This window comes from Rhinichthys klamathensis, unplaced genomic scaffold (assembly GCF_029890125.1).
Source record: "Rhinichthys klamathensis goyatoka isolate OS25496 unplaced genomic scaffold, OSU_Roscu_1.1 h1tg000090l_1, whole genome shotgun sequence".
In the NCBI taxonomy this organism is placed as follows: domain Eukaryota; kingdom Metazoa; phylum Chordata; class Actinopteri; order Cypriniformes; family Leuciscidae; genus Rhinichthys; species Rhinichthys klamathensis.
Genome location: NW_026606629.1, coordinates 1,525,650 through 1,551,590, shown reverse-complemented (window position 1 = coordinate 1,551,590; position 25,941 = coordinate 1,525,650). Strand labels below are relative to the sequence as shown.

The following is a 25,941-nucleotide window of genomic DNA, read 5'->3' as shown; positions in this document are numbered from 1 at the left end:
CCCCATCAGGAAATTGAACACCGCTTTGGATTATACAGATCTGCCAACACAGGAAAATAAAAATGAATGAAGATCCCAGAGAGGAAATGAGGCAGGGTGTAAGGCTTGTAAAGGACACTGTCTGATGTACGCCAAAGCAATTAAGGGCTATTCAGTCATAAAAGAGTTGCTATGCAGTGAGCCAGATTAGCTTGATGTAGCTAAAAAGCTAATTTTGTCAAGCACCATAACACAATGATGGCCGTGCATCTTAAATCACATGAACCTTCGCCACTGCAAAACATGCAATCAATGCTAATCACACAAGCCTGCCAGGCTCAAGTCTTGCCAGCTTCATTGGAAAGATAAGCTAAGACAGATCAATAGGTCTTAAACTAATGCATCTGAACCTGAGTGATTTCTGCATGACACACACATGTGCTTGATTCACTACTTGCCAGGACAGAGTGAAGGTTAATTACAATGCAACTATGAAATGATCGTTCTGTTTATACACCCCTACCCAAGCTTCAATATTATGACCCACACAGGAGTAGTTACTGCCTCAAACAGATGTGCTTGTGGATGACCCCTGATGATGAGTGTTTTGACTACCTATTTATGCATGAGAACATGCCCACTCTGAGTAGTGGTGGTGAAGTAGAGCAGTTCATGCTAATAATACAGTCTGCACTCGTTCATATTTATGAGGTGTTGTTATAGCAATCTGACTCAGCGATATGCGTTGCAGGCTTGTTTGTTAAACTCAATAACGCTGAATGCTGCAAAATCATCTACGTGACCTCCATTATGCTTTGGGCAACAAGAAGCCAACAAAAAAACATCAGCTTTAAGCAAGGTGTACTACACTCACGCCATTACTCAAACAATGCCCACGAGAACAAAGTTAAAAAATTACGGGAAAACAAATACACTTGCAACTACAATGAGCGAATACAACTACAGCTGAAATGGCTACTTGATGGAATCATGTAGTGTGCGAAAATTGATTCACTTTTAATACAGAAACATCAGTCCAATCAATGCTATTCACATAGAATCCAAGTTAGATGCTCAGACCCATTATTAATCAACTTGGTCAATCTGCAGTCATTAGCAGTCAGGGAGCTTAATTAATTTCCCAAGTCTCTTTGCTCTAATGAGCACCAGAAAAGTATCTCATACCTAGGGCAAATTCTTCATCATGCTTCCATCACTCTTGTTCACTTCACACAAAAAGCCCCCCTTTGAAAAAAAAAACCAATCAACATATTAATGCAACAATATTTATTATGTCCTCAGATTCGGGAACATTACACCTACTTTTTGGAAAATTAGATGGTGTTCTGGTATTAAAGGGGATAGTTCACCCAAACATTCTACCCTGAGACATTTGAGATGTACTAGGGAAAAAAAAAATCCCCACAATTTGATATTTGATATATTTTTATACTGTTATGGATATGGTAATTCACAAGCTGCACATGCAATACATACACTACCGTTCAAAAGTTTGGGGTCGGTACGATTTTAAATACTTTTAAAAGAATTCTCTTCTGCTAACCATGGCTGCGCTTATTTGATTAAAAATACAACAAAAATCAGTTATAGTATTAAATATTATTCCAGTGTAAATCAGCTGTTTTCTGTGTGAATATATAGTAAAGTGTAATTTATTCCTGTGATCAAAGCTGAATTTTCAGCATCACCAGTGTCAGTGTCTTCAGTGTCAAATGATCCTTCACAAATCAGTATAATATGAGGATTTGATGCTCAAGAAACATTTATTATTATTATCAATGTTTAAACAGTTGTTGGTCTGTCAGTTGTACAGTTTTTTTTGTGTTTTTTTTTGGATTCTTTGATGAATAGGAAGTTCAAAAGACTTTTGTAACATTATAAATGTCTTTACTGTCACTTTCGATCAAATTAATTATTCCTTGATAAATAAAAGTATTGATTTCTTTCCTCTAAAAAATAAAAATAAAATTCTCACTGACCCCAAACTTTTGAACGGTAGTGTAGCTGCTTCATTATACTATAAGGTTATGGTTTCATTTACGTTTAGTTGCTAATAATTATGCATAATTTACTGTTATTACTACAGGAAGTAGACATAACAGTTAACAAAAATACTGTTCTCCCTTACTTTGAAAGCTGTGGCAGCATATGCAATAAAAGAGTTGCTTCATCGCTGACATGATAGAAGACATTGCAAGAGTTGTTTCCTACAATGGATTGTGAGAAAATATTCACCTCATTCAACGTTCTTCTTTATCCCGTTACTACTACGTGTGAGAAACTGCTGCAAATAATTCAGTGCATGATTGAACTCTCTGGATGAATCAAGTTGAATTATAAACTTTTTCATTTGACCAGTTAAGTCAATATATTCTCGGTAGTTCTGATTCTAAACAGCTGATAGAAACACATAATTAAGTAGCCCCTGGTTCTGTCATCATTTTACTCATCCTGGCCTTGTGACTATTTCTTCTGTGGGACACAAAATGAGATGTTTACCAGTGTCACAATCTGCTCTGACACGAAGGTTAAGGATACAAATGCAGCTTTATTAGGGTAATCCAAATATCAGGGCAGACAGAGAGCTCAGGGAGGACCTCCGTGGTCGTATCTAGACAGACAGTGAGTTCATGAGCAGAAGCCACCACCTTGTGCAAAAGTAGATGCTTTGTGCAAAAGGAGGTACTGCTGCCTTGGAAGAAGCGTGCACAGCCCAGACACATAGGATGGCCATTGCCGGACTCAGATGCACTGGACACTAGGGTGATGTTAGAACCACTAAGATTCCAGCCGCATGCACTGACATCAGTGGTGGGTCCTCCAAACTGGACGCTAGTCTCAAATGCCTAGGGACCGCCTTAGTAGCTTCAGGTGCAGTGTCCATGATGGCTGAAGACTCTGGCGTGGCGTCTATGACGACTGGAGATTCTGGCATGGTGGCAATGATGGCTGAAGGCTCTGGCGTGGCAGCCATGTCGTGAAGAGGCTCTGGCGTAGCAGCCATGTCGTGAAGAGGCTCTGGCGTGGCAGCCATGTCGTGAAGAGGCTCTGGCGTGGCAGCCATGTCATAAAGAGGCTCTGGACTTGGGACCACTGGACTGGGATGCGCTGGGAGATCTGGACTAGCGATCACCAGACTTGGAAGCGCTGGATTCCTTTATGGGCCAAGCTCTGTGGCCATCGAAGCTTGATGCACAATGGATCCATATTCACAAACCGCTCTGACATGAAGGTTGAGGATCCAAATGCAGCTTTATTAGGCTAATCCAAAATCATAATCCAAATAACAGGCTAGAGATCAAAATCAAAGGGCAAACAATCCTAACCACAACTGAGTCCAAACCACAAGAAAAGAGGGAAATCCAGGAAACCAGACAGAAGATCAAAACCATAAAGATAGAGCTCAGAATTGCAGTGTGACACTACACAAGACATTGCAAAGAAAGAATATAAGCACATGGCTTATATAGGCAGGGCTTAACAAGCTAATGACACATAGCCAAACCTAATCACAGCATAATGAGTTCAGGCAATGGGATCTGGGAATTGAAGCTCATGAGTTAGTCGGGAGGAGTGCCCTCTGGTGGAGATTACGGGCACTCCAGCAGGTGGATGTAACAACCAGAATGTTAGAGCTGGGGCCTCATTTATAAACGTTGCGTACGCACAAAAGAAGGCGTACGCTGCTCTCTACGCAATAATTGGTATTTATAAAAAGCAAACTTGACGGTAAAATGTGCGGTCCTTCACGCAAGCTCTGACCCAGGCGTACGCACAAAAACGGGTGAAATGAGAAATGGCGACACCGTCGGCAGATGGAAGAAACACGTGAAAGTGTGTGAAACTGTAGACCGTTGTGTAAAATAAATGGCAATACTGCCTCTCATAAATAACACGAAGACGTCACAAAGCAAGTATTACAATTAACAGCCTACACGAACACACGTTTGATCGATCTGCAACAGAAATGCAAATTAACACATATTTGCAAAAAGAAAAGTGAAATGTTCTGCAATAATATTGGCATGTTATACAATTCATCCTCATAAATAAGATGGTAAACAGAACGAAATAATGTACAAAACTGATATTCTCGCCAATGTGTCCGTCTGGCGGAGCAGATATAGCTAGATAGTCAGTCAGATAGATAGATAATTAGGGAGAGATAGATAGATAAATAGATAGATGTATTATTTGTCCACTGGGGAAAGTTGTTTTCATAGTAAAAATGTCTTTATCAGCTACGGAATCATGGTATTCATGCAGGTATTTCATGCATATGCCTTTAGTTTGTTTTATTTTTGATAAAATAACGTATGACGTATGTCTCAACCATTCAGAAAGCTGCAAGAAATTACATTTGCGCTGAACTATTTCCCATTTCCAAGTAGATTATAACCGACATCTGTAGCTTGTCATTTCTTTTTTATTTCGGCCACAGTCCGAGGTTGTGAGGCTACAGCATACGGCGTCTGCAACCTTTTGCCACTCAAGTGCCTTTTTGGCATTAGTAGGCTAATGCCCACACTGTGCCCTCCAAACAACATTTTTTCTCCTCTTTTCCACCTCGCCAACGATAACTTCTACTTCACATTGAATGAAGTAACGTTTTTTTGATTTCCTCTCTATGTTTGCCATGATTTCGCAATCGATGAATATTAACTTGTGGGCGTTTCACGGACTATTTATGGGCAACTATGGGCGTGACATGAAGCCGCAAAAGCTGCGCTACATTTAGAATTGATTGTGATTTATTAAGGGGAAAATGCGTAGGATGTGCGTGCGCACGGTTTTATAAATCCGAATATTTCTGTGCGTACGCACGTCCTATGTTTCATCCGTACGCCACTTCTGACGCAAATCCTACGCAAAGTTTTATAAATGAGGCCCCTGCTCTTTACCATTGAATGAAAGTGCTATTAGCTCCAAAATGAGCTATTAGTCCAAAATATGACTAAGAATATAATAAAAGCATCATAACGTGATGTGAAGGCCAAGTATGGTAACCCATACTGAGAATTTGTCCTCTGCATTTAACCCATCTAAGTTATTGCACGAACATTAAGAACGGTGAGTAGTAAACACACACTGCAAACCATGGACACACACACCCGGAGTAGTGGGCAGCCATTTGCTGTGGTGCCCAGGGAGCAATTGGGGGTTAGGTCACTTAGGTGCCCTGCTCAGTCGTGGGTATTGAAGGTGGAAGACACCACTTTTCATTCACTCCCCCACCTACATTTCGGTTTACAAGTCTGACTCTCTAACTATGGCCACAAGTGCCCCTAATAACAGTGGCCCATACAACATGTGTGCCACATTCCAAGTCCTCTGAAGTAATACAGTTGCTTTCTGTGAGGAACAGGCCACAATTTTAAACATTATTCACTGTATATCTTGCTTGATAGCCGTGGTCACCATTCAGAAAAAAACAGCTCTAAATAATTCATTTGGTGTTCTATAGAATAAATAACGGTCATACTGGCTTCAGATGGTATGTGAGTAAATGATGAGAATTTTCATTCGGGGGTGAACTGTCCCTTTAAGAATATGTTTAGCAATTGACGTGAATGATACATTTAGCAATGATAGTGCTTAATGTTTGCATGAGCACAAGACTATAATTTACAAAATGGTCCACTTAACCATGGAGAAAATGAGTTAACTCTGTGTGGTCTTTAGAGGACAGAAATTCTGCTGACTGCAAAGAGAGAAAACAACCTGTGCATGTTAACACGGCACTATGGAGGCTGATGAGCACATCTGTTTGATGGTCTGGCTGCAGACATTAGAGGAAACACCAGAGACCATCCGCCTGTGTGTCAGTCCTCTTTACTGACCATGACCAAACAGAGGTCAGCAGACAAAGTTAGCCCATAATGTGTCTTTGCACACTGGTTGGAAGCATCTTGTGCTACTGTACCTGCCCAAGTCAGGGTGCATTATTACTGGTGGAACACATTTTTACTCATTTGGGTCAAATCCACCATAAAGCCTAACATGCTGTTATCATTAATGGACGTATACAGGACTCAAATGGACCAGACACAGATGGTCTAATATTCACATCAGCAATTCTGGAATGAAACTGGACCTCCTTGGAATTATCCGAACATTTCAACACTCCGTTTATTGGAATGTGCTCCGTTGGCACTTGCCTGATAAGGCTAATATGTGTTTTCCTCCACTGGTTAATAACCTGCTGTATTTCCTATGACTTGATGCTGGGCGCAAGAGTGGGCGAAATTCAACCTGTCACGGGAAAATGGGAAAACAGCTGTTGGAACCATATGTGGCGTTTCCATGGAAACCAGGCATGGGGAAAGGAGAGGACGGGAGAGAAAAAGGCAAGATAGTAGGAGATGAGAAATTAAAAGATAAGGAATATGGATAACTGTTTTCTATTTGAATTTACTTACTGGCAAAGTTGAATTTTCAGCAGCCATTCAGTCTTCAATGTCACAGGATCCTTCAGAAATCATTATAATAAGCTGATTTGCTGCTCAAGAAACATTTATTCTTATTATAAATGGTAAAAACAGTTGTGCTGTTTAATATTTTTGTGGAAACCATTTTCTTTTCAGGATTTGATGAATAGAAAGTAGAAATTAATAGAACAACTTCAACTACCAAATCAACCACTGCATCAAAACAAGGGGTTTAAACTTTGCTGGATATGTGTGGCTTTAAAATAAATCGGAAAAACACATACGTTATGCATGCATCTTTAGCATGGCCAATCAGCACGCAAGCATGTGAAGACCCACCCATTGAAATTCTACCACAGACTGTGAATCTGCCTCACATGACTATTTGTGATCAGATCACCTGAGATGGAGGCCAAAGAGAGAAAAGGGCAGTGAATAAGGGACTGGTTTACAGCTCTATTTGCCCTAGTGCATGTGGGGGTTGTTGGTCTGTGTATGGGTGTGAGTTTGAGAAATGGAGGACTTTGTCACCAAGGATCTTTTGCCAGATGAATAAACCAACCCTTTAGAAAATTGCTTCTATTGTTCCTTGAACTTGAGTTAAATCATTTCCACTGCTGAACTGTAATGAAGTGCATGAGTGTATCTTGCATTACACACTACAGTGCATTATGTTCTGTATCAGGATACAGGTGTCATCCATTAGCCATAATATAATAGGCAACGGGAGCCAGCCGTCTAGGCAGTGTGGACGAGCCTAGACCATGTTAATGTATAACGCTAATAGTAAGAAGTGCACACAACAAATTGATGTCTCTAGAGGTCTGAATTCAATCAGTGGCACCACAAACAGACATATTGAATCATTCAGATAGTGTATACAACCATTTGAAACACATTAGCCCAGCGCCAAAACCTAGTGAGCTGCATTGCTGTCTACAGTCTAGATGGGCAGCTGTCTTCTGAGACAGCAAACTGAAATGAAATCTAATAAGTAACATTCTACATGCTGTTCTGCTGTAGGCAGAAACTCAACTCACAATTGATTTCAATTGAGTCTGGTGTTAGCATGTTGCTAAGCTAACAGCTCAGTACTCTTAACATGCAATGTCACACAAATAGCACTTTTCTTTTTTAAAATATATACTCTTTAAATAGTCCAAATTGCATTTTCTTGCTTATTCAAATTAAAATTTCTCTCACCTCAACTTCCTTTTTTTATGTTTTCACTGAAATGGTCTCAGACATTCTCTTTAAATGGATTCTTGTTCAAGGTCACACTCATTCCATATCCATCTCTCGGTCCTTTCCTCTTTTGTACCCCCACATTCCTCCATGTTCCACCATCAATAACAGGAGACTTCGGCCTTTCATCTCTTAAATGAATTGTCTTCTCCTCCAGAAAACAGCAAAGCAGGTTTCTCTTTATCTCTAAACTTGACAGAATTCCATTGGGAGTTCCAGTCAAGCATAGATTCTTCATGTTTTTGATATGGGCTTTGGAGGCCTGGCTATGTTTTTCTGATCAGGGGAGAGTTCAGTCCTTGACAATAAGAGGAGGAGGATTTGGGGGCAATGTTAAGGTTAAAATGAGCTCACTGGGGTGGAAAAAAAAGCATTCCAGCTACTCGAAGGAGCTGAAAATATTAATAACAAAAAATAAATAAATCAATCATGTGTAGTCAGTTCTCTGATTCCATTCAAATTCCCAACAGAGACTTTTTCACTCAGAAAGAGCTGAAGTGACAATTGACATCGTCCCATTGTATCCCATCTTATGCCAGGCAAAATGGACTGTGCCTTGGATCAGCAGACACAGGCCAGTTTCGTACCCAACAGTGGTGGATGAAGTACACAAATCAAGTGATAGAGTAAAAGGACAGATATCCTTATAAAATATTATTCCAGTAAAAGTGATAACTTATTTTTAATTGTATTTGAATAAAAGTACAAAAGTACTTACTACTTATAGGCCTGGTTTCACAGAAAGGGCTTAGATTAAGCCAGGATTAGACCTTAGTTCAATTAGGACATTTAGTAGCTTTAATAAACGTGCCTTTGAAAAAAAAAAACATTATTGGTGTGTGCATCTTGAGAAAAAGCAATGGCAGTGTCAAGTCAAGTCAAGTCACCTTCATTTATATAGTGCTTTTAACAATATAGATTGTTTCAAAGCAGCTTTACAGTGATAATAGGAAATTAGAGTAAAGTTATTGTCCAGCTAAAGCCAAAACAATCTCTGTTACTCCAGAGCTGCTGTAAAGTTAGTTTTGATTGATTCACTTCCGTCGCAACAATCATTAGTAATTAACTTAGGGGCCACAACACCATTCTAACAGAAAACAGAATATGTGCGCAGGCGTGTAGCGTTTCTTTACAAATTGACCTCAACAAATTACTTGTCTGGCCTTAATTTATAATACAGAATTTTGTATCACTTCCGCGTAGCCATGTGAACTGGAATTATTTTGACAACGTTTCAGCTATGCAGAGGTAAAGGGAAGGGAAGGTACCAGTGCCATTTTAAGATATGTCAGTGCAAGTTGCTTTCAGTTAAAACAGCTCAAACATGCATTTTAGTCTGGGACTAGGCTACTAGGAAAGATTAGTGCAGACATTTAATATGCACTGATCTGAAAATAAGCAATCTTTTTTATTCTACAACGTATTATACACCACAAAAACATTGAACTTCAGTATATTAAAATTTAAAGTTTAACTTACTGATATTTAATTGTGCAAACAAGTGAAATAATATGCTATGAAGTATTTTGAAAATTAAGAAAAATAAATAAATAATTTGTAAATATGTGGCCACAATTAGTATAAAAAAAAAACAATGTACAGGTGTCACTTGGGGCGATGCTATGAGGAATGAAGAGGAATGCTATGCAAACATAGTACTTTTATGTCATTTTAAACTGCTACAGCAGTGAGGGAAGATGCATTAATTTGTGTCATTTAACCTAAAATAGCCTGCCCCATACAGATGATGACATACAAGCATTATAGTGGATTTAAACAGCTCGCCCTTTTACAACAGATTTAGTTCACAAATAACCGACATACATGACCTAAATATGATTTTCATTTACAATAATCAATACAGGTTCTTCGGAAAGAATCAGCTCGTTCTCGAATCGGACATCGCACTTGCGTCTCAGAAAGGGTGGCAATTTGTTCAGTTCATAATAACAAGGAATGACATGTTTTTTTTTAATGAAATGTAGTGAAGTAAAATGATATCATGCTTTGAAATGTAGTGAAATAAAAGTAAAAATATGAATGTGTGCTGAATTTTTGCTTTCACGAAGTCACTTTAAATTTGATATTTTAAAATTGTGGGAATACCAAAACAATCACATTCATTAATTTTTAAACAGGGTCATGTAAGAATTCAAACTTTTCATGAACCTCTTGTCCAACAAAAGACAACATTTAATAACATGCTTTTACTCCAAACTCACTTCATAACGACAGTTGAGCATCCTTCTGTGCGATGATGTGGCTTATTACACAGAATAAGGCAGTCGTGTGTTTATAAGTCATGTTTAATCAAAGCGTTTCAATCTTCTGTTTATTCAGCAACAGCGATGATGCCCATAGGGATTTGCTGGAATGGTTATTCTACTTCTGCGGCGGGGCATATTTGGCGTGTCTGCGTGAGAGCGCCCTCTGGCTTTCAGATGAAGCAGCATTTACTACTGATCAGCCGTGCTGCACTGACAAGCAGCGCATAAAATAAATCGTAACCTTTGCCAAATCGCGTGTGGTTTCATTGTGATTAATTGTGCAGCCATAAAACCTGACAGCAAGGCTAAAGTTTATAGGTCCCTTTAAATAAGGTCTCAATCATTTAATACTGACCTTAACAGTTTGTGTGGCACATTTCATCTCTGATTGTTTTGTAAATCTGTCACAATTTAAATGGAGCTTTGAGTATTCAAATATACCTTTTTTTATAGATTTTTTACAGTTACTGATACTTTTACAGTTTTTTTGATACTATTACAGTATTTATCTACTTAAAACTATATTGGACTTGACAGAAAAAAGAAAAATGTACCAACATCCTTCAATAGAAATGGACATTGGTTTGATTGATTTTAACGGACATACTGTACATGTATATGCAATGACATAAAATTGTCAATCAAAGGAAATATGTTAATTGTCAGAATACATCTAGTTACAAACAAACATAAAAAAGTGTTTTTTTTTTCTAAGAGCTTGCGTAGCTCTCATTCACCATGCTAGAGATTCATTCCTCAGCATGGACAAAATCAGACATCGAATTAAACACTAGTGTATCTGAAAAAGAAGAGAGATCAAATTGTACTCTCTCAGAATTGAAGTTGAACTTTATATCTTCATCTGTGTTATTTCTTGCTAATTTCCGTCCTGTCACAGAAAGCGAATGGCGCATTGCAGGAATGCCATTAGCACTGAATCACAGTGGGCATGAGGGGCTTGTAAACACTCATTCGCTCACTCCCAGATCTCTGTCATTATTCCATTATCCCGACAGCCATTTTATGTTTCCTCTGCAAACCACCTGCCAAAATACATGATCGTGATAGGTTACATCCCTTGGAATTGGGTGGAATGCTTTCAAAAGTAGGACACAGCACGTCAATCCTAATCCTTGTGTAAAGTGACTTTACAGTCTCTTGGGGTTCAGGGAATCATTACCATGGGACATTTCTGATGAGATGTTTCTGACCTCTTGATCTTTCAGAATAATGGACACTGTAGTTTGTAGTCATTTTTAATTTTCATTGTAGAGATGAAACAATGATTTAGTGGCATTTCCTGGGACCCTGAGGCACAGTGTGGTAAAAGGAATGATGCCCGCCCATACGGTCTTTAAAAGAACTGCTGGGTATTTTTTATGGATAAAGATGTCCTTGTGAGTGACTGATATTTACATCTCAGCAGTACACCATATATGTTGACGGACATTCCTAGAGATTTTTAAAAATCTCATTTCTTGTGAGACCTTGATCACAAGTAGGATTTGGTAAAGTTCGTAGTAGACTTATAGGGTAAATTGTAACTACACTCAAATCAATGTGGTTCTATAGAACGATTGGGTTCTTGACTAAATTTTAAAGATCACTTTATGCCAAAAAGGTTCTATATAAGACAAATGTCTTAAATCATCATACATTTAAGTGATAAAGTGTTTATGATCTGTTTATTTCATAAAATGTATTCAAAATGATTTAAAACCAAATTAATTAAAACTAAATCTATAAAATGATCCCATGATGGGAACCTCTAAAAGAATATTTTCTTCAAAGAGAGTATTAAAGTGAGATACTTCAGCTTAAATAATCTTTATCATTATGTACATTTCTCCACTACAAACGAAAATCAGCAATTACTGCATCCTAAACTAGTATGGGATGAAACAAAAGAGCTTCTTGACTTCTGACATCTTTTCATGCCACATTTGGACTGCAATGATAAGAAAAACTATGGTGAGTCAAAAGGCAAAACCTTATAAAACAACCCATGTTAAGGTTATAAAAATAAAACCTGATAGTTAGTAATTGTGATATAATTCAATAGGAGATGTGTAGTATAGTGAAATGCCATAGTGAAATGCTACATCTACATCAATAATAATTGCAAAAGGCTACAAACAGTCACTACTGCTTATATTAAGGAGGCAACACAAAGTATTATTATTACTGTAAAAAAAAAAAAACTACTTAACATTATTTAGTCAGGTTACAACTTGAGTTGACTAAACTTAATTTTAAGGCAGCACAAACACTTTTTTAAGTTGAAACAACTTTTATGTTATAGTAGAACACTGCTATACGATAATCTACACTCACCGGCCACTTTATTAGGTACCCCATGCTAGTAACGGGTTGGACCCCCTTTTGCCTTCAGAACTGCCTCAATTCTTCGTGGCATAGATTCAACAAGGTGCTGGAAGCATTCCTCAGGGAGTTTGGTCCATATTGACATGATGGCATCACACAGTTGCCGCAGATTTGTCGGCTGCACATCCATGATGCGAATCTCCCGTTCCACCACATCCCAAAGATGCTCTATTGGGTTGAGATCTGGTGACTGTGGAGGCCATTTTAGTACAGTGAACTCATTGTCATGTTCAAGAAACCAATTTGAAATGATTAGAGCTTTGTGACATGGTGGAAGTAGCCATCAGAGGATGGGTACATGGTGGCCATAAAGGGATGGACATGGTCAGAAACAATGCTCAGGTAGGCCGTGGCATTTAAACGATGCCCAATTGGCACTAAGGGGCCTAAAGTGTGCCAGGAAAACATCCCCCACACCATTACACCACCACCACCAGCCTGCACAGTGGTAACAAGGCATGATGGTTCCATGTTCTCATTCTGTTTACGCCAAATTCTGACTCTAACATCTGAATGTCTCAACAGAAATCGAGACTCATCAGACCAGGCAACATTTTTCCAGTCTTCAACTGTTCAATTTTGGTGAGCTCTTGCAAATTGTAGCCTCTTTTTCCTATTTGTAGTGGAGATGAGTGGTACCCGGTGGAGTCTTCTGCTGTTGTAGCCCATCCGCCTCAAGGTTGTGCGTGTTGTGGCTTCACAAATGCTTTGCTGCATACCTCGGTTGTAACGAGTGGTTATTTCAGTCACTGTTGCCCTTCTATCAGCTCGAACCAGTCTGGCCATTCTCCTCTGACCTCTGGCATCAACAAGGCATTTCCGCCCACAGAACTGCCGCTCACTGGATGTTTTTTCTTTTTCGGACCATTCTCTGTAAACCCTAGAGATGGTTGTGCGTGAAAATCCCAGTAGATTAGCAGTTTCTGAAATACTCAGACCAGCCCTTCTGGCACCAACAATCATGCCACGTTCAAAGTCACTCAAATCAACTTTCTTCCCCATACTGATGCTCGGTTTGAACTGCAGGAGATTGTCTTGACCATGTCTACATGCCTAAATGCACTGAGTTGCCGCCATGTGATTGGCTGCTTAGAAATTGAGTGTTAACGAGCAGTTGGACAGGTGTACCTAATAAATTGGCCGGGGAGTGTATAACCTGTAAGTAAATATCGGTTATGTAGCTTCTTTATAAAAAAAAAATCCCTACAAGAAAACTTTAAGACAACTAAAATTGTGCAGAAATGCCATTTCTCAGCAATGGCTGAGAAAATGTTAATAACCGTATTATATCCTTGGTGCAAATAAAATAGAAAAAAAAAAAAAATAATGTATAAAACATGTTTTTTACTCGCTATGAACATTATTTTTATTAACATTATTTGCTTTCTAATATTACTTATTAGCACCGATCTATGGTTTTTAAAACAAAATGCAATTTATAAGATTTACAAGTTAATAAAATGATATGTGTGGCTGTTCTTAAATGCAGACACGAAAGACAAGTTGCTGATTTAGCAGGTTCAGATGGAGAGGAATCCAGCGAGATTTACTGCAGGTGAGTTAGCAGAGGTGCTGTGCGCTGCACTGAAACACCCAATAATCTACCGTAGCTTTTGAACAGAATAAAAGAGAGGTACAGAATGACAGTGGATGGAAAAACTACATTTAAAGTCATTATCAGGTTCCTAAACACAGGGTACCAAAAATGTCTGTGAATCTATGTAGCAATGCAGATTTACTGTAAGGCATAAGACAAAGAAAACGAAAACAAAGATGGCGATGATGACAATAAAGATGAAGACATTGATGAAGACTAAGAAGAAAATCAGTACAGACGCAATAGGGTTCCAGCACCCTTGGTGCTTGGACCCCTAAAAAGGAGATACAAAACAACCTGTAGAAGCTTTGGCTTTGCCGATGTGTAAAAATGTATTCATGTTTGTGAATCTCATAAGATTTATCAAACTGACACTGAGAATAACATTCAATACCAGCCCAATAACAGGCCAAGTCCTGGGGTGAATACAGTTTCCATCAGCATTCAGAAACTGCACATAAACCAATCCAACTGGAATTGATTTCATTGTTCTATATTCCGAGAGACCATATGCTGCTCCCACTCTCATACGGGGCTGATCACGTTAAGACAATGAGCTTGGAGGACCTCTAATAAGAAACACACATCCACAGGTGCATGCACACAATATAAAAGATCATATTTAGAATTCAAACTGATATTGGAACCACCCAGTAGAGCCCAAATGTTTATTTATGCCTTGTATTACTTATAGCATAGAGATATGTTCTGGGTGTTTGCTTACTAATCCAAATCAAAAAAGCCCACCATGAAGTCTCTAAGATATTCGGATCACTAGCTATGAAGTATTCCAGGTGTTTGGTCAGAAGTTGAGTAAAGACAAGTTCGAAGTCAGAAGTAAAAATCATGAACACACTGGAGAGCTGCTTTACAATAGAAATAGCCACAAGATTTGATGAGTCTAAAGGCCTGTTCACACCGGGACGAATTTCGCGCGTGATATTCGCCGACGTTTAACGCCTCGTGACTAAACAAAGGGCGCCAATGTGAGTGTGCACACCGACGCGAAAAACGCCACGCGTAAAAGCGGCATTTTTTTAAAACCCCCTCGGGTTCGTTTTTTTGGTTTGACGCATCGCGTCAAAAACTATCCGACCAATGAGATTGGCGCTTTTGCTCACGTGTCTGGAGCTTCTGAAGTAACAGTAAAACGCAACTTGGGGGCGCTCAAACACAAAACGGTCTTGCCGAGCACACATACGTAACGGCGAAGAAGATATACGCCAAGTAGCGTCTACACTGCCGGGAAGAAATAAGACGAGGAAGATGCAAGGCAAGATGAATGTAGAGCTGCTGGTCTCGTTGGTGTCGGAACATAAATAACTATGACAAACGCGACAGAGACTACAAAATAGGACTATTTCTGTTTTACATTAAGCGCCATCTAATGTCAGGGAATGAATTTGCATGTTCACTCGGCTCATCGTCAGCGAAAATCGCTTGGGTGTGAACACAAAAAACGCGTTGAAAAACGCTGACGAATAACGCGCGCCGATATTCGTCCCGGTGTGTACGGGGCTTAATGCTTAAAGTTTAAGTAAGGGAATTGAACAAGCCCCTAACCAAAGTATTAAAAGTGAGCAAGTGTTCCTTGCTAATCCTTGACTGGAGGAAGAGCAACATTGACAAGTTGTAATGGTATAACACACACCCACATGCTAAGAGTAAAGGCTGTGGGTCTGCATTTCTATCAGAGATTCATTACCGTCTAACCCTGAGCTGATGTCACAACAGTGTGATGCTTCAGTTCACTGTTGAGAAGCCATGTGAACGGCATGGGTGATAGCGGATGAGAGGCAGAGTGTGTAATTAATTGTGTCTCGGTATCACGGGTGTGTGATCCCCATCTCGCTCACGCCTCAGTGCTTGTCGCCGCATAAATGCAGAGCATCACATCTGCAACTGAGGAGGTGCCGCTCAAGAGCTCAATGACATATGCATATTTGTGTGTGCATGATCTCAGTTTCAGTCAGTCTCCAGGGCTCAGATCTGACCGAGTAAAATGTTAGGATACAGTCCATCAACCCTCATTTGTGTGCAATGCTAAGATTCAATTCATGCAGGAAAAATCAATTACATCACTCTATGAAAGCATATCCAGTAGAAATTCACATAGGAAAAAAAATAATACTAATGAAATCTCACAAGCCAAATATGGTTGTAACATGGAAAATAGTTCCCTTTACCACAGGGGGTATAACACCCACCAGTGACATACTGCTTCAAAATGTGCCCGTTCCATTCCGACCTCTGGAACATCCCTACACTCCGGATTATGTGGTATTTACACATTTTGACCGACTTTTAAAATGATTCAAGTTTGGGGGCGATGAGGAACATCGCTGATAGTGTTCCCAGGGTTCCTCTGGGATATCTTCACCCTGAGGCTAACACATTCCCTGCATATAAATCCAGCATGCTGAAACTCCCGTCAGCATTATCACACATAAGGTGTGCATTCCTGTAAAACATACATCCAAAATTGGGTCAATGGAAAGTATCTGCACAAGTATGCTATACGTGTTGAGTGACGTTTGCTGGCAGTTCTCATCAAGTTACTGTGACCATGATAGGGGTGTAGATTAAGTGGTTAAACATCTGGGACAGTAACTAAAAAACATAGTACAAGTCCCACAAGAGGCGAATCAATAGATCATCACCAATGAGTCATTGAGGAAGGCATTTAACCTTCCTCTAAGATGGGAAAGCATGAGATAAATTGGTAATCTCTGAAAATGGTGAGCACAGTTAAAACTCAGAGAGCACACATATTGTACACAAAATTGGGCACGGACACAACAACGGAGGGCTGTGTTTGTTTGGGTTTCAAAGCTTTTTTTGTACACCAGTCTTATTTGAATTAAAAAAAATGCATACCAATCTATTTTTATGGTATCAACTATTCAGTTCACCCTGCCATCACTTAACAAAATAACTATAGTTGTCACTTTCCGTGGCTGTCAGATGGTCATTGTCTTAGTGGGTAGTTCCTGGCCAGAACATTCTGCAATGTGGACTTCATGTCGATCCATCTTCAAAAGGAAGAACCTTTCCATGAAGAACCTTTAACATCCATGGAACCCCTCAGTTGCACAAAAGGTTTATGTACAGTGGGGAAATGTTTTAGATTAAAATGTTCTGTACACTATGGGAAAAAATGGTTCACCAATACCTCTTTTCCACCAGAATGTTTCGTGTTCCAGAGCAAGAGCCTTTTTCCCAGACGAACTGCTGCGTGTTTCCACAGACTTGACCACGTGTTTCCACAGATTTGAGGAATGAAACGTGATTTAAAGCTGCTACATGTTGTTTACCTGACTACAACCAGTCTAAAAATCAAACCGTGGGCGTCACATTACCGGGAGTGATACTAGCATACCGGGAGCTCGCATAATTTTCCGGTACACTCATCTGTCGTTTTTAGAAATATTTTGAAACTGAAACCATTGATTCACTCAATCTCTCGCATGCTGGGTCTCTCTAGTGTGCACAGTTTTACATATTTAGATCAAAAAAAGAGCAATGAAGTGCAATGTTATTAAATTTCTCAACGAGACTGCCATTTTCATGTTGAAGGATTTGAGACGTGCATATGTCTGTGCACAGGCATTATCTTGATTCACTGAATGAACCAGACAGTCTCTGTCAGCCGCTCTCACTGTAAGCAGAAGCCAAGCAACACTGACGCCTTAAACCAAAACACAGGCACAGAGCCATGAGAAATCAATATTCTGAGTCACTGACTGGTCAAAAGGCGTTTGCACAGGACGCTGATCACATTTGGATGAGTGATCAGAACAAAAGCTAAAGTCATTGCCAAATTGGTAATTAGTGTTTAGTAGGTGGGCTAAAGTTGCCATTCATCCTCAGCCAAAGGTGCCATGTTTCCAACAGGCGTTGCCACAGGAACACCAGCTGGTGCCGCGTGGACCAGCTGAACCAGGCTGACAGCCAATAAGGCAGATGCACACGGTGACCTGCAAAGGCTGCTGGGATATCTGACAGAGATTTACCCAGACAGCTGAGAAAATGGTTGGCAGGGACAGACAGAAGGAACGATATGAAGATGGAAAGCTGCACAGAGGAACACTAGGGACAGATGGATGGAGTTTCAGGAGGTAGTAAAACATCACAACATACCGGCACCAGACCTCATAAGCACCAATCAAAACTGACCACCCTTTGCGAACCACTTACAATTAATCCCTATAAAATTAGGGTGTAAAACTCTGCTCCTAGAGGACCAACGTCCTACAGAGTTGAGCTCCGACCTGCACCTACAAACGAACCTGAAAGTTTCTGATGATCCTGTAGAACTTGATTAGCTGGTTCAGGTGTCTAGGAGTAGTTCACTTTAAAATGAAAATTAGCCCATGGGCCACCCTGGGTGTATATGGCTTTCTTCCTTCAGACGAATACAATCGGAGTTATATTAATAAACACCCTGACACTTCAGAGCTTTATAAATGGCAGTGAATTGCAGATTGAAGATCAAAAAAGTGCATCTATCCATCATAAAAAGTGCTCCACATGGCTCCAGGGGGTTAATAAAGGCCTTCTGAAGCAAAGCGATGAGTTTGTGTAAGACAATTATTCCTATTTAACACGTTACAAAGTAAAATTCTAGCTTCTGGCCAAACGGCCATTCGCACGTCTAAAGCGCAACTTACGCAACTTGTGAAGTCGGAAGTAGCGTAGTGCGTCATGGCGTAGAGTAAATATCAGCAGTACGCTGCATTACTCATATAAGTTGCGCTTTATACTTAAGTCGAATACGTATGTTCGTTTGGCCGGAAGCTAATTTCTGCTAAATTTCATGGGCAAAAAATGTCCATTGTCTATTGTCAATGATGTAGTATGAGGCAAAACTCACACAGAAGTCATTTTCTAACCAAGCACTTTTCTGCCAGTCAGCGCAGTGAAAGCTAAACAAAGATAAATAAATGCCCCTTTATGAGCTGTTTTTTAATGAATTATTCAAAAAGTCTTAAGAAGTGGTTTAATTGGTCTGACGAAACGGTCTTGAAATAAAGTGAAACTAAAAATCAGTGTGAAACTAAAAATCAGTATCACTGACAGGTAGAGCTGCACGATTAATCGTTAAAAGATCCCCATCTCGATTCTAACACCGACGTGATCTTATTCCTATTCCTAAATAACAATGATTCATCTGCGTCTATTAAACCTAAATACAATCACAGCAAACATTCAGATCTGCGTTGGCTCTTAACCCGAGAGGGCTGTTGTCATGTAAAGGTATGAAACACACAGTATCATTATTTCTGTGTTACAAATATTTATATTATTATCATCACATAAGTTTATAGTTCATATTTAAACATATATAAATCTAAATGTATTTAATTAAACATTTTTAAATAGACTGCAAAAATTAACACTTTGTCAGAACCTCCAGTAAATGACATGTTATTTTATTTAGTTGCCTGTTCAGAATTGTGGGAGAATTGTGACTTTTGAGAAAAAAAGCAAAAAAAAAAAGAAACGCGATTCTCAATTTTTCCTGAATCGTGCAGCTCTACTGACTGGTTGTTCTTATGACACGGGAATCGAGTAATATCTGGATTTTAGTTATCAAAAAGATTTTAAATATGTCAAAGGCTAATTACACCATAAAAATCCAACAAACTATGTGATGGAGAACCAAAGAAAATGTGCATGGAACAAACAGTGTGGAGCAGATATAATAGATCAAACAGTAGGTATTTTTAATAATTAATAATGTTTTGTTGCAATGTTCATGACTGTTCCCCCCTAATCTGTATCATCCGGGCAATGAGTTTGACTTTATCATGAAGGAGAGCTGAAGGTACAGCATTTTAAAGTTTTATGTTGCCTTCAGATGGATGGCACTACATTAAAAACGAGAGGCCTCTCTCTCACCTTTATCGTGCATAAGCAAAATGAGAACAGCTCTGCCACTCCCTACCGCAAAGTCACAGACAGAAATAGCTGACTTGGGTTGAATTCATTTAGCCTCCACCATTGCTCATGATGCAGAAGGTGGCCGCTCTGTGATTGTCACCCTGTCTCACACAAGCTCCTTTCCCCCCGCAAGCTCTTGATTAGATTACTTTTGCCTGTCCCAGGAGTGGCGCGCCACACTCTGAATATTAGCTTTTTGACTGGCCCATAATCAGCTTGAGGAATGATCTAATACTCGGCAGCTAATGGCAACTTCTGTGACGGCTCGCCTTTCTGGAAATTAATTTGGCCTTTTTCAACAACTTGCATACTGACTAAGCCACTCCTCCCTCCCTTCCTCTCTCTCTCTCCATGCAATACAAACACACTCAAACTCACTCATACACAGACAACACATTCTTTTTCAATTCTCTACTTTTAGTGTCACTATTTAGAGACAATCGCATTTTAGAATTGTTTGGGGTGATTTCCTGGGGTGTTTTTTTTCCCACCCATGTACACTGCCATTTAAAAGTTTGGGAAGAATCTGCGGGAAAAATAAAGTGTAACAAGTGTGTACATTGATGCATGGGAGTAAATGTACCAGCAAATATGCCATATGTTCAATTATGTTGTGCTCTGTATGTTTTGGTATCACTTTACAATAAGGTTCCTTTTGTTGACATTCGTTAATTACGTTAGTTAACAAACAGATGAAAAATATTTCTAGAGAAAGTAATAACCTTAGTAACACCTTTAGGGTCCAATTCTCACTATTAACTAGTTGCTTATTAGTACAAATATTACTAGGATATTGGCTGTTTATTAGTACTTATAAAGCACATATTAATGCCTTATTCTGCATGACCATATTCTACATCCCTTAATCCTACCCAATACCTAAACTTAACTACCTTACCAACTATTAATAAGCAGTAATTAGGAGTTTATTGAGGCAAAAGTCATAGTTAATAGTTAGAATTGAACATTTACTAATACATTTAAAAGTTGTATCTGCTAATATTATTTAATGGACCTGAGCTAACATTAATTAACAAATTAACTAGGGCATTTGTTTATTTGCCGGCAACCCATCAAAATAAAATCTTGACGTATACCGTTTGAAAATGAAGAAATTAAGGTGTAGATATTAGTATTATAATTTTACAGTAAAATTAAATTAATACTACTGTAAAATGAAAAAAAATGCGTCTCTCTGTAGGCAAGGGCGTGGTGAACTGGTGCCTGCTTACATCACAGGGCACCACAACTTCCAATAGGAAAATTCAACTGCAGTAGAATTAAAACACTTTATACACAAATGTCAAAAAATTTACTTGAATCAATGAACAGCATTAATAAAGCCCCAGTCTTACAGATCATTAACGCGTAAAAGTAACTTTTTAGCTATTTTTTCCCAATGCAGATGCACTTCCCAACAAAATCACCCCAATCATTCTAGAATGATTAATTCTTTCTAAATAGAGCTTTTCAAGTCATCTGGTGAAACCTCCTACGTTTAAAATATTGCAACGTCAGTTTTTTTCCAATAGGGTACAGCCCTACAATGAACAGTCATTTTTATTAAAGTCCCCCTGTGGTGAAAATCAAGGTTTTAATGTTGTTTATACGTCTATGTGGTGTTTTTAATATGAATTTACACATGGTTTGTCTTGAAGCACACCATTGCTGAGTATTTTCTCCTTAAAACTGCAGTGACCCAAAGACAGTCTCAAAAACGTGTTTCTGGCATCATAAACTACCTTGTAACCAATCACGTCAACGTGTGATCATCAACGAGTGGATCTCTGAGCTGGTGTGAGTGAGTGGAGGCGGGGCTAATTTGCATATTCATAAACTGCGTATACTAAATGAGGCAAGGGTGTAGAGTAACATTTAAGCTATTTTAAGGCATGACGAAATTATTTAAGGAAAAATTGCTTAAATGTGTCATTTTGGTGATCAATGAGGAGTTTTAAGGGATAAAATGATTGACTACATGGGGGACTTTAACTAATGCTAACAAAGATGCATAAATACTGTAAAAAATATAACGCTCATTGTTAATGCACAGTTAACTAAGGAGTAATTATTGTAAAGTGTTACTGACTGCCCAAGAACGTCCTGTGTCAACGACCCCTTAGGTAGCATATAAGCAGCATTTTTGAGTGACTTATTGGTATTTGACCAGCATTGTAATTTGCTAGTGAGAAATTCATCATTTACAACATGAAACCAAGACAACAGATAAAGAAACAAAAGTTTCTTACCCTCTTTGTCATCGTGTCGTATGATGGCATCCTGGAGGACGTCTGAAGCGGTAAAGCTGATCCTTTGTTTTTTGCGGTTGGTGGGCCGGGGCTTGGGGAAGCTCTGTTTCTGTAGTGTCCGTTCACGCTCGTAGTAGACCCGCAGCTGCTCGCAACGCATGCGTCTCACCAGCCTCTGACGCTGGCCCAACGGCAGAGACTCCAGCAGACACTGGTCTATCTCCATGTTCTGCCTGAACACGTTACATAGCTGAAAACAACCTGGACAGAGAGACAGAAGAGAGAATGTGGGCTTGTAAGTGGTAGTTGCTTAGGCTGTCAATGGAAGGACAGAAAGCTCACAGATTTCAAAAAAAGGATCATCATTTGTGTTCCGAAGATGAATGAATGTCTTACGGTTTTGAAACGACATGAGTAATTAATGGTAGAATTATATTTTTGGGTGAACTAACCCTATAAATAAATTCTGTTCTTTTGAACTTTCTATTCAAAGAATCCTGAAAAAACGCACCATGTTTTCCACAAAAATAGTAAGCAGCACTGTTTATATATATATATATCTCATGTGCTCTAAAAACATTTATTTTTATCAATATCAGCATAACATAATTATTTCTGAAGGATCATGTGACTGAGGACTGGAGTAATGATTTCAGGATGCCATCAAGGGAATAAATTACATTATAAAATATATTCAAATAGAAAACAGTGGTTTTAAATTGTAATGATATTTCACAATTATTGTATTTTTGATCATATAAAGTCTAAGAAATGTTACTTTAAGCTTAAAAGTAGAAATTTGAATCAACTTGACAAAAATGCTCGACGTTTTTGGTTATTTCCTTGCATTAAAAACATTTGATCTACATTTGTACACTTCTACTTCAAAAATTGTGCATCGTGGCACCTTTGGCATGCCATTTTTATCATACTAAGTTCAGGATTCTCGAATTCTAGCCTTGCATACTGTATAGAACAGATAGTATGTAAATTAGCATGCAGTCTTTATCGCCTATGCTTAGACGCTAAAGCCAGGACAAAACTGATGCCAGCCAGATAGGTCTGTGTACTCCTCAAAGCTCAGTCTATTTAAACATTATCTGGCACACACTGCTGACTGTAGCGTGTCTGTTTAACCTTGAATCTCTCCACGCATGGCAGCAGAGAGACTGAATTATCATGACTCGGCATTTCTCCTGCAGTGGAACGACGGAACAAAGCTACAAACCCAATGCCCTCCCTGTACACATTAACATAAAGAACTGCCGAACGCTCTGGGACTACAGGGGGCTGTAAATAAAAGGAGAAAATTGCACCAACTGTGAGAGACATATACAGTACCGTGGGTTATGATAGGGCTGGGCATTTATAAAAAAAATTCTCCAAGAGAATGCAATTAAATTATTGAGTAAATTATGGAAAAGTGGAAAAACAAACACTGCAGGACTAATACACTTTACCCCTTATTAACACAGAGCTGTATGCCCAGCAAACGCATTGATTCACAAATGTGAACTGTTAGTGCTCAATTCCGATTTGCTGCTCAGATCAGAATTTTTTTTTTTTGTATAGCAGTTCACATTATTGTTGTAAATGTGGCCAATGTCAGATTCCAGAGTGAACACATCACGGTCCTGGACTGACCCGCATGTGCAAAAGAACGATGAAAAGACGTCACGCAACACGCTGTCATACCGAGGTAAACACAGAGGACATTTAAGTAAGCGATTATTGCTTGATCTGCCGTGGAAGGCAGCAAATTTATGCGCGGGCAATATAAAAAATAAAGACGAGGATGTGAAAAAGAGAGGGGAGTTTAAACATTTATGATACGAGCCATAATGTTTCGCTTGTGAGCTGTCACTGTAATGCGTATGAGCTCTGACACATCAACATCCTTCCACTGACTACCTTTCAAAACTGACTTGATAACTTTGGGTATGTAAAATCTGACTCCCATGAGCGCAGAATTGTGATGAATGTTGATCGAGAGTGACATGAAAGTCGCATGAATTCCAATTTTGACTGTTCAGACTGAGGTCACATTGCAAAACATCTGTTATCAAATTTAGGACCACATTTGGAAATGGCAAATCGGAATTGAAAAGATCAGATTTCATTTGGTTTGTGCTGGTCACACTCTCATGAGAAAAACAGATCTGAGTCACATTTGAGCAAAACAATTGGATTTGGGCCACATTTGCCAGCGGTCTGAATGTGGCCTTAGTTGTGCTCCATATTTGAATGGTAAAAAGTAAGCAGAAGTAGCAAATTATTATCATCTAAATATAATAATGACCTCATTTATAGTCGTGATCGACCAATATATATCCAAGCCTGCCATATATCAGCTAATATTTGCCTTTTTTTATTTTTATTAAAACCATTGATGGATAAGAATTCCTGTTTTGCTGAGTGTCGAAAGCAGGATTTTTATTTTGACAGCTCCAATTATCAGTCTTCTTTAGATTGCGGTCTTTGTTTTGTCTAAATTATTAGAAACGTTAAATAAAAAGTAAACTATAAGTTAATGTGTAATATCATTTGCCTTTCTATTATTAATAATACTTTTTTTAGTCCTTTTTAAAATGTCTTTATTTGTGAAAAAAAATACTATAATAGAATTACAGAATCATGAAATTCTTAATGTACAAATCGATTATTTTACAGTATTTTTGCCCCTTAAAGTTATCATATTTATTTGATTCATTGTGATTCAAATTAGTTTGAAAATATTTATAGTTTAGTAAATATTATGTAAAATAAATTTGAATTTAATTGCAACATGTATTTTTTACTAGCTTTATCTGCCATTTTTATTTACCCTGCCCTCTAAGCCATTAAAAAAACAAAACATATTGGTTGACCACTAATTTATATACCACATGGCAGCTTGAATTGCTTGATATTTAAAAAATATTGTTTTGTTTTTTTCTGCGTCCAAATTGAACCACATACTGCATTTGGATTGAAAGTTACTTCGCAACAGTTAAAAAAAGTATGTTCTATATAGTATGAATGAAATTCGGACGTACTACTGTACATTTGTAATGTTGTCATTGTCATGTGACCTACGCCGTCAGTTGTGTCACTTCACTTCACTCCCATTCCCAAATCCTCTCCCGTGTCCTCATGGGATAGTAAAGTGTCCATTGAACACACCAGAATCTCGCTGAAGTAATAGGTCATCCGGGTACTTTTCGCCTACTGTTTTTCAAATACTAGTATTCAGACATACTACTTCATTCACATACTGTTTTTTATAGAATGGAAGTAGGCATATTTGGACACAACGCATGAGTCTTTATTTTACTTTAAGATGTGCTGGACAAATCCATTTCACTCACAGCCACAAGTGGATGTATCACAATTTACATTTAAAAGGACATTTTTATGCTGATAAATAATTGAAGTTTTGAAACTTCAGATTGGCTGCCCTTCTCCTCAAGGATCATTTGCTGCTCATTCTCTCACACGTCTCATCCTCAGCCTGAAGCTGAGCCGGAGCCAGCCGCACACATCATGCATTATGAAGTCATTCACCACCCATCTAACCCAGAGAGAGATGAATAAGAAATATCCACAGATGAGCTCACGTTAGAAGAGAGGCGTGTGAGTGAGTTCAAATGAGAGCTAAAAAATGTAGATGAATTACAAAGAAGTGCCCACATCAACAAGGTCAAGTAAGCTAAGCTCCATCACAGCAATCAAGAGAACATCAATCCCCTTCCTCAAGGCTGTGTTTTAGGAACCAAAGCGAGAAGGACAACTTCTCTTTTAGCCTATCAGACACGCTGTTGTGCAAATCTGTAATTACTCAGATAATT

The 25,941-nt window shown here is 38.8% G+C and overlaps 1 protein-coding gene across 7 annotated transcripts in view; it reads right to left on the bottom strand.

The window, feature by feature from the left end:
- The window catches only part of myo16 (myosin XVI), a 265,694-nt gene that overhangs the window by 156,435 nt on the left and 83,318 nt on the right, over positions 1-25,941 (bottom strand). For all 7 annotated transcript variants that reach the window (XM_056251798.1, XM_056251799.1, XM_056251802.1 and 4 more), the window contains exon 2: positions 22,115-22,375. In XM_056251798.1, coding sequence (XP_056107773.1) covers positions 22,115-22,340 — 226 coding nt within the window. In that variant the 5' untranslated portion in view covers positions 22,341-22,375. The remainder of the gene's footprint in view (positions 1-22,114; positions 22,376-25,941) is intronic.